The sequence below is a fragment of the Penaeus vannamei genome, chromosome 8 (genome assembly GCF_042767895.1).
Source record: "Penaeus vannamei isolate JL-2024 chromosome 8, ASM4276789v1, whole genome shotgun sequence".
In the NCBI taxonomy this organism is placed as follows: Eukaryota; Metazoa; Arthropoda; class Malacostraca; order Decapoda; family Penaeidae; genus Penaeus; species Penaeus vannamei.
Window position 1 is genome coordinate 6,525,858 of NC_091556.1, and position 10,000 is coordinate 6,535,857.

At 40.3% G+C, this 10,000-nt stretch overlaps 1 protein-coding gene across 1 annotated transcript in view; it reads left to right on the forward strand.

The window, feature by feature from the left end:
• Positions 1 to 1,640, forward strand: part of LOC138862286 (hemocyanin F chain-like) — a 3,708-nt gene extending 2,068 nt beyond the window's left edge. The window contains exon 4 of the mRNA XM_070123995.1: positions 1,452 to 1,640. Within this exon, the coding sequence (XP_069980096.1) occupies positions 1,452 to 1,640 (189 nt within the window). The remainder of the gene's footprint in view (positions 1 to 1,451) is intronic.
• The last annotated feature ends 8,360 nt before the right edge of the window (positions 1,641 to 10,000 follow it).

Genomic DNA, 10,000 nt, shown 5'->3' on the forward strand with positions numbered 1-10,000 from the left:
GTATTTTGAGGGAGAGAGGAGGGTGAGAAAGTTTTTTTTTTTTTTTTTTTTTTTTTTTTTTTTAGGGAGAGAGGAGTGCTGGAGGGTGAAAAAGTGTGAGTTTATTTTGAGGGAGAGAGGAGGGTGAGAAAGTGTGTTTATTTTGAGGGAGAGAGGAGGGTGAGAAAGTGTGTTTATTTTGAGGGAGAGAGGAGGGTGAGAAAGTGTGAGTAGTGCTGGAGGGTGAGTTTATTTTGAGGGAGAGAGGAATGCTGGAGGGTGAAAAAGTTTTTTTTTTTTTTTTTGAGGGAGATAGGAATGCTGGGGAGAGAGAGGGAGAGAGAGGAATGCTGGAGGGAGAGAAAGTGTGAGTTTATTTTGAGGGAGAGAGGAATGCTGGAGGGTGAGAAAGTGTGAGTTTATTTTGAGGGAGAGAGGAATGCTGGAGGGAGAGAAAGTGTGAGTTTATTTTGAGGGAGAGAGGAATGCTGGAGGGTGAAAAAATATGAATGAAGTATATTTTGACGGAGAGGTGGGTGTTGGAGGGTGAAAACATAGGAATGAGTTTATTTTGAGGGAGAGAGGGGTGTTCGTGAATATGAAAAACTATGAATGAAGTTTATTTTGAGGGAGAGGGGGATGTTTGTGGATGAGTGAAAAGTATGAATGAAGTTTATTTTGGTAAAGAGAGAGATTTTGAGGGAGAGGGATGGTGGAGGGTGAAAAAATATGAATGAAGTTTATTTTGAGGGAGATAGGAATTCTGGAGGGTGAGTGAGTATGAATGAGTTTAATCTGAGGGAGAGAGGAACGTTCGTGAATGTGGGGGTGGTGGGGGTGGGTGGATGATGGATTGTGAATATTGAATAGATTTTTTTTTTTTTTTTTGTACTTTCTTGTTCTCACTCTCGTCTGTGTTATTGTTATTATTATTATTTATTATTATTATCATTATTATTATCATTTTATCTTCTTTTCTCCACTCCCTCCACCTCCCTCCTCCATTCCTTCAACTTCCCTCTTCCACTTCCTCCACTTCGTACCACAACACCATCCACTTTCTTAACGCCCTCCACCCTCCCTCACTCGCTTCACCTCCCTAACTCCCTCCCCTCCCTACCCCACTCCTCCCTTCTTCCCTCCCTCCCTCCCTCACCTTCCTCCTTCCTCTCCCTCCCTTCCTCTCCCTCCCTCCCTACCACCCCCTCCCCCCTCTCCCTCCCTACACCCCCCTCTCTCCTCCCTCCCTCCCTTCCTCCCCTCCTACCTCCCTTCCTCTCCTTCCCTCCCTCCCTCCCTTCCTCATCCATTCCTCTCCCTCCCTCCCTCCCTTCCTCCTCCCTCTCCCTCCCTCCTTCCTCTCCCTCCCTCCCTTCCTCCTCCCTACCCCCTCACCTTCCTCCTTCCTCTCCCCCTCTCCCTACCCCCCTACCCCCCTCTCCCCCTTCTCCCTCCCTCCTTCCCTCCATCAGCTCAGCAGCAACCGTGTCCCGAGGAACTCCTTCTGCGTGCCCCCTCAGGAGAACGTCCAGGACCGGAGACCAATGGGGTTCCCCTTGGACCGCAGGATGGTTCAGGGCGGCTCCTCACCCATCAGGGAAGTGTTCAGGGCCTTCGGTAATGTCCGTGTTGTCGACATCTCAGTCAGGCACGTCGGGTGAAGGGGGGGAGAGGGGGAGGGGGGGTAGAGTATTTTCATAGGCCTAGGGGATCCGTCTGGTAGGTCTTGTACCAGGGGTTCTTAGCCTAGGGTCCTTGGGGGGGGGGGTTATATGGGGGTGTGGGGGGTGGGAGGGGTTTGTGAGGATCAGATGGAAATTAAGATTCACATACGATATACTTTTTGCTTTAAAAAATGAGGGTTTTCTATAAATTGTTTATTTATAAATAAAATATTTTGTGCATTTCATGTATGTATGAGACGATCAACTCTCCATGATGAGTTTTTTTTTATACACATTGCATGCGAAGTCAAGTTTATGTGGATATTTCTGAGGAAGGGGGTCCGTGGCTGTCATCAGATTCTTACAGGGGTCCGTCACTCTAAAGAGGTTAAGAACCACTGGTCTGTAGGTCTGCTCGGAAGGTCTATAGGTCCTTCACTCCAAAAAGCTTATGAACCACTGGTCTGTAGGTCTGTTTGGATAGACCTACGCTTTGAAGGTCTATAGGTTTATTTTGGATAGGCCTGTAGTCCCCTGAGGATAAATTCTTATCTCTTTTTGTTGTTTCTTGATGATAAGTATTATGTGGGCTGGTTCATATCCTCTCTATCACTAACGCTGTCAATGATTTTGGTTACCATGTTTTTTTTGTTTGTTTTTTGTGTAATAAATTGTACAATATTATTTGGTTGATCACCTTTTTTCCTATGTTGACCTTAAATGCAGCCACAGAAGGTTACCGATATATAAACAAATACAGAGAGAGAGAGAGAGAGCGAGAGAGAGAGAGAGAGAGAGAGAGAGAGAGAGAGAGAGAGAGAGAGAGAGAGAGAGAGGGAGGGAGGGAGGGAGGGAGAGAGAGAGAGAGAGAGAGAGAGAGAGAGAGAGAGAGAGAGAGAGAGAGAGAGAGAGAGAGAGAGAGAGAGAGAGAGAGAGAGAGAGACCAGATAAAAAAGAGAGAAAAAAATAAAATATATACGTGTGTGTGTTTGAATGGAAATCCTTCAAGGTTATCAAGGGAACATTTTGATTCATCATAAATTGGTTTTAGAAACAATGAAGTTGCGAGTCACGATAATCTTTTTTTTTTATTATTAATTATATCCTTTACTGACGCCTTCATTCTCTTCATCGGCAAAACAATTCTGTACTTCAAATTATGGAGATTTTCCCCTCGTTACTAAATGTTGCGTTTCTTTTCCTATATTCTTTTCTTTTTTTACTTCTCTTTACTCCAGCAAAATGTGCAGTGATGTACAAAACGTTACGGATTATAATATTCACTTTCCGTTCTATGTGTAAATTAACTGAACGTGATATTCTTATATTTTGCGTACGAAGATGAATTAGCTATTTTGAGTTTATAAAGTTCACACGATGTTTTGAGTAAAATGACGTGTTTCCTGTTCGTGAAATATAGATATGACGACTGAAAACAGGATCATTATGTAACCCTGACTTCCGAAGTGACTATGACGTCATTTCATTCATGTTTACGCAACATCTAAAAACACGAATTTAAAGTGACATCCGTGGTTATAAAATATTTTGTGACGTCACTTTATATGTAGGAACATATCATGAAGACTGAAGATTTATTTTATTTTTTCTTGTTTTTCTATCTTTTTATTTTATTTTTTTCTCTATTTTATTTTATTTATTTATTTATTTATTTATTTATCTATTTATTTATTTATTTATTTACTTACTTATTTATTTATCTAGCTATTTCTTTATTTATTTATTTATCTATTTATTTATTAGTTATTTATTTATCTATTTATTTATTTATTTACTTATTCATTTATTTATTTATTTATTTATTCATTTATTCATTCATTCATTCATTTATTTATTTATCTTGGTGTAGGTACGAATCCCGTAATGGAAATGGAATCTCCCGAACAAAACGGTACCCCGAACGCCCCCCCGTTAGGCTCCTCCCACTTCACCGGGTTTCAGCATTTGACCGAACGGTTCCCCGCCGACTCTCCCGACTCCACCGACTCTCCCGTGAACTCTCCGATCCCGCATACGCCCGACATGCCAGCTTCAGCATCAGATTTCAGTTTAGATTTATTCCAAGAATCCATTTCCGAGATTGGAGGGGTCCCGTTCAGCCAGAAATGAAGAGAAAAGGGAGAGAGGGAGAGAGAGGGGGGGGGAAGAGGGAGGGAGGGAGGGAGAGAGGGGGTAGAAGGGAGATTGAGAAGGAGAGAAAGAGAGAGAGAGATAGGGAGAAAGGGAGAGAGAGAGATAGGGAGGGAGGGAGAGAGAGGGTTGGGGGAGATACAGAAGCAGAGAGAGAAAAGAGGAAAGAGGAGGGAGAGAGAGGGCAGGGGAGATTGAGAAGCAGAGAGAGAGAGAGAGAGAGAGAGGAGAGGGAGGGAGGGAGGGAGGGAGAGAGGGGGTAGAAGGGAGATTGAGAAGGAGAGAGAGAGAGAGAGAGAGAGACAGGGAGAGAGAGAGAGAGAGAGAGAGAGAGAGAGAGAGAGAGAGAGAGAGAGAGAGAGGGAGAGAAGGAGGGAGGGAAGGAGGGAGGAAGAGAGAGAGAGAGAGAGATGGTGAAAGATGGGAAATGGAGATGCAGGTAGATACCTGGGAAGACCAAGCAGAGGGTTAAGAGAAAGACAAAGAGAAGGGAAGATGGAGTCCGAGTAGAGAAGGAGACAGAATGAATTAACTGGTGTTTCGGTCGAGTGTGTGTGTGTGTGTATGAACGTGTGTTAGTGTGTCTGTGTGTGCGAACGTGTATGTGCGTGTGTGTGTGTGTACGTGCACGTGTATGTGTGTGTGTGTTTGCGTCTATACACCATTTATCATACGCATATGTGTTCACAAGCGCTTTCACCTGTATACACCTCCACACACCTACATACATACAAACATACCCACCCACCTACCCAAGAACCTACCCTTCCACCCATACAACTTCCTCCCCCCCTTCCCTCCCCCCATCCACAGAAGACCTACACACATACAAACATACCCATCCACCTACCCAAGAACCTTCCCTTCCACCCATACAACTTCCTCCACCCACCTCCCACTCTCTCCCTCCCCCCATCCACAGAAAAGACCTACCTAGCATACCAAAGCATACCCCATCACCTGCCAAGAGCCTTCCTGCCCATACAGCATCCACCTCCCCCATCCCACTAGAGAGAACTACCATACATACAAAACACTTCACCCATCCACCTACCCCCATGAACCTTCCTTCCGCCCATCCTCCTCCACCCCCTCCACCCCCTCCCCATCCACAGAAGACCCACATACACCACAAACATGCCCATCCACCTCCCACAGGAACCTTCCCTTCCTTTTATCCTGGCCTCCCCCACTCCCCTCCCCCATCCACAGAGAAGACCTACATACATACAAACATACCCATCCACCAACCCAGGGCCTTTTCCTTCCAGCAGCATCCCTCCTCCACCCCCTCCACCCCCTCCCCCCATCCATAGAAGACCTACCTACATACAAACACACCCACCTACCAACCCAGGAACCTTCCCTTCCACCCATACAACATCCTCCTCCACCCTCCCCCATCCACAGAAGACCTACCTACATACAAACACACCCATCCACCTACCCAGGAACCTTCCTTCCACCCTTCCACAACATCCCCCCTCCCCCCATCCAGAGAAGACCTACACTGCGCCTAGGCATGCCCATCCACCTACCCAAAAGACAGCCACTTCCCTTCCACTCATCCTCTCCACCACCTCCACCTCCTCCACCCATCCACTAGAAGACCCACATACATACAAACATACCCATCCACCTCCCCAAGAATCTACCCTTCCCACCACGACACCCCTCCCTCCCCCTCCCCTCTCCTCCCTCCCCATCCACAGGAACCCTAACACGCATACAAGCATACCCATCCACCTACCCAAGAACCTTCCCTTCCACCCATCCTCCTCCACCCCCTCCACCCCCCTCCCCCCATCCACAGAAGACCTACAGACATACAAACACACCCACCTACCAACCCAAGAACCTTCCCTTCCACCCATACAACTTCCTCCACCCACCTCCCCCTCCCCCCTCCACTCATTTGAATGCCACCTCCACCTCTCAACCACTTAAAGAATCTACCAAAGGGTCCGGCATCCATCTTCATCACAATTTTCACATCGTAAATAAAGTACTGTGAAGTCAATCCTCGGCTGCCTACGCTAACTTCACTTAACTTCCGTGAGCCTTTAAGCCTAACGAGAAGAAAAGGTTGAAGTTTATTTTTTATTTTTTTACAACTTATCTTCGTTTTTTTTTTTTTCTTCGTCTTCTTCTTCTTTCTCTTTGTCTTTTTTTTTGTCTGTCTGTCTGTCTGTCTGTCTCGCTCTCTCTCTCTCTCTCTCGCTCTGTCTGTCTGTCTCGCTCTCTCTCTCTCGCTCTGTCTGTCTGTCTCGCTCTCTCTCTCTCGCTCTGTCTGTCTGTCTGTCTCTCTCTCTCTCTCTCTCTCTCTCTCTTTCTCTCCCTCTCTCTCTCTCTCTCTCTTTCCCTCTATTTCTCTCTCTCTCTCCCTCTCTCTCCTCTCTCTCTCTCTCTCTCTCTCTCTCTCTCTCTCTCTCTCTCTCTCTCTCTCTCTCTCTCTCTTTATATATCTATCTATTTATTTATCTTCCATGTTGTTACTTGTGATAAGGAAACTATCATTATCATCATCATAATCCTTATCACCATTGTTTACATTATCGCTGTTACCATCATCATTATTATTATCATCATCATTATTATCATAATTGTTTTTTGTCATTATCATTAAAACCATTATTGATGTTGCTATTAATTTCCATACTACATATCTTTTGTCATCATCAATGTTTTTGTTATCTTAAAATCAACATTATTGTTATCATTGATATTACAAATACCACATTGATTTTAATACTCCTACCATTTTTTTCCATTATAATAATAATTATTATCATCATTATTATCATTATCATAATTATTACTCTTATTATCATTATGAGCACCCTATCACTGTCATTATCATTATCATTATCATTATTGTTACCTTTATCCTTATTATTACCTATGTCATTATCATTAACATTACCCTTATCATTACCATTGTCAAAAGGATTTCTTTATTACGATCATCGTGTGATTATTAATGGTACAGTGTTCATCATTCATACCATTGCCATTATCTATATCACAGTCTTATCATTAGTAACCACATTCTCTTAATCATCACAATCCCCGTAATGTTATGCGTAGTTAGAATACTACATAAGCATAAGACACCAAAATACCTTAATGTGAGATATGCATTAAAAACAGTCTTCCCTTTTGGAAAGAAATAAAATAGCAAAGTCCTCCCCCAAAAGCCGAACGTTTTCTATATTCTTACTCAATAGAAGATGGGAAAAACATCCCACGGAACTGCATCGAACTATCGACGCAAAGAAAATGGCCTGAGACAGCATGGAAAACAGGTGGACCAATAAACTTCTAAGATCAAAGGTAAAACATGATGAAAGAGGAAGAGAGAGAGAGAGAAAGAGGGTGGGGGGAGAGAGGCAATGTGGTTAAGAGGAGGCGAGAAAACCGGTGGAAGGACAGAAGGAGGGAGTAGACCGAGAGAGATGAGAGAGAGAGAGAGTAGTAGACAAGAGAGAGAGAGAGAGAGAGAGAGAGAGAGACAGACACAGAGAGAGAGGCGACCGAGCCGGATGCTTAGAAACAAAGACCAAATAAGCAGCACACAAAAAGCGAAACAGAGAGAGAGAGAGAGAGAGAGAGAGAGAGAGAGAGGGAGAGAGAGAGAGAGAATTCGAAACATTTTCAGAAGACAGTCTTTGATGCGCCTTCACTATTGGATCGCCAAAGTTCTTTATGAGATATCTTTAAGTTAACTGCCGCCATTTTGTTTGTTTTGCCCGGTCTCATGGTAACAGTTTCCAAAATGCTTCTGTGTGTGCCTTTGTGTCTGCGCTCAAAGGCATTTATGTGGGCGAGGTAAAGTTTGGATGAGTACACATACACACTCACTTACAGACAGACATATATGCTCGGACCATCATATATAAACATATGTACACTGAGGCATATAACCACATATATACATATACACATTTTTTCTCATTATCATTATCATTATTATTATTACTATCACTGTTATTATCATCATTATTATCATTATTATCTTTATTATTACTATTATCACTGTTATTATTATCCTTATCATTATTACCATTATTCTTATCACTGTTGTCATAATTATTAGCATTATCATTGTTATTGTTATCATAATTACTACCCATATTATTATATTAATCATTGCCATTATCATCATCATTATCATCCTCATTATCATTATTATCATAATTAAGAATATTGCTGATTCTGCCAACCTCAAAAACAAAGAACATAATCATTATTTTTCTCCTATTCTCCGCAAAGCCAAGAGGTAAGAGATGGCAGGAACATTGCAGCAAATTTGAAAATGCTTCCCACATTTCCTATATTGTCCTGTCCCGTTGCAACGTTGCAGGGAAGGAGGACAGGACAACTTTGATCTTAATCGACTTAATTTTCTTTTTCCTTTTTTTTTATTTATTTATTTATTTATTTATTTATTTATTTGTGCGGTTAAAAGATGTTTGTCTTCAAAGCGGTTTATGGAACGAAACTGGTAAAGGATATATATTCATATCTATCTATTTAGCTATCTATCTTTATGTTATTATTTCTTAATTTATCTGTCTTTATCTTTCTAACTATTTCTCTGTTTATCTATCTTTATCTTTCTATCTATTTCTCTGTTTATCTATCTTTATCTTTCTATCTATCTATCTTTATCTTTCTATTTATCTATCTTTATCTTTCTATCTCTTTATCTATCTTTATCTTTCTATCTCTTTATCTATCTTTATCTTTCTATCTATTTATCCATCTTTATCTTTCTATCTATTTATCTATCTCTATCTTTCTATCTATTTATCTATCTTTATCTTTTTATCTTTTTATCTATCTTCATCTTTCTATCTATTTATCTATCTTTATCTTTCTATCTATTTATCTATCTTCATCTTTTTATCTATTTACCTATTTAACTATCTTTATTTTTATCTATTTATCTATTTATCTATCTATCTTTATCTATTCATCTCTCTACCCATTCATCTACCTGTCCATCAAAAGACATACAAATGCATACACGCAATTACATACAGACAGACACATCGTTAAGCGTTGAGAATGGGAGACACGAACACACAAAAATAAACATTTGAGATAAATAGGTTTAAAGTTTGCCTTTTGCCACTGACCTCCAGTTTTATATCATATTTGTAATTTTGATTTTCAGACAGTGATAGGAGCAATAACCCCGCTATATCTTGCTATAAGATAGAGCAGATTTCATAGATAATGGGATGGAAGAAACACATGAGACATGTTATACAGTATACTTTTTCTGCTATTTGTAGACTTTGGAATATTATCATTATCAGTATCATCATTTTTTTTTATTATAATTATTGGCTTCAGAGATTGTAACTTGTCCGACTCTTGGTAAGTTTAAAAAATCACCTAAAATGTTTTTCTTACGTAATCAGCTGACTTTTAATTCTTATTATTCTCATTATTATTATAGTTATTATAATTATTATTATTATCATTATTATTATTATTATTATTATTATTATTATTATTATTATTATTATTATTATCATTATTGTTATTGTCATTATTATCATCATTATTGCTATTGTTGTTTTTATTATTATTATTATCATTATCATCATTGTTATTATCATTATTGCTATTGTTGTTGTTATTATTATTATTATCATTATCATCATTATTATTACCATTATCATCTTTATTATTGTCATTATCATCATTATTATTATCATTATCTTTATTATTATGATTTTCATTATTATCATTATCATTTTTATCATTATCATCATTATCATCATCACCATATTTATCACTTTCATTATATATTCACGTGTGTGTGTGTGTGTGTGTGTGTGTGTGTGTGTGTGTGTGTGTGTGTGTGTGTGTGTGTGTGTGTGTGTGTGTGTGTGTGTGTGTGTGTGTGTGTGTGTGTGCGTGTGTGTCTGTGTGTGTATGATTGTGTGTGTGTGTGTGTGTATGTGTGTGTGTGTATGTGTGAAGGTTATAATAAAGGACGGTTCTCTGAGAACATGGGTTGTGACCCTTTGATCTCCATTTTGCGATTAGGATTGTATTTTGTACCTTTCGTTGAGGATTTTTTTGGCGTCTGAATGCTTTTAATAGAAGGAGAAGGTGGAAGAATGAGGGAGGAGGTTGGGTAACCTAAACAGCTGTTGAGTCGCCGCCATTTTTTCTTCTTCTTCTTCTTT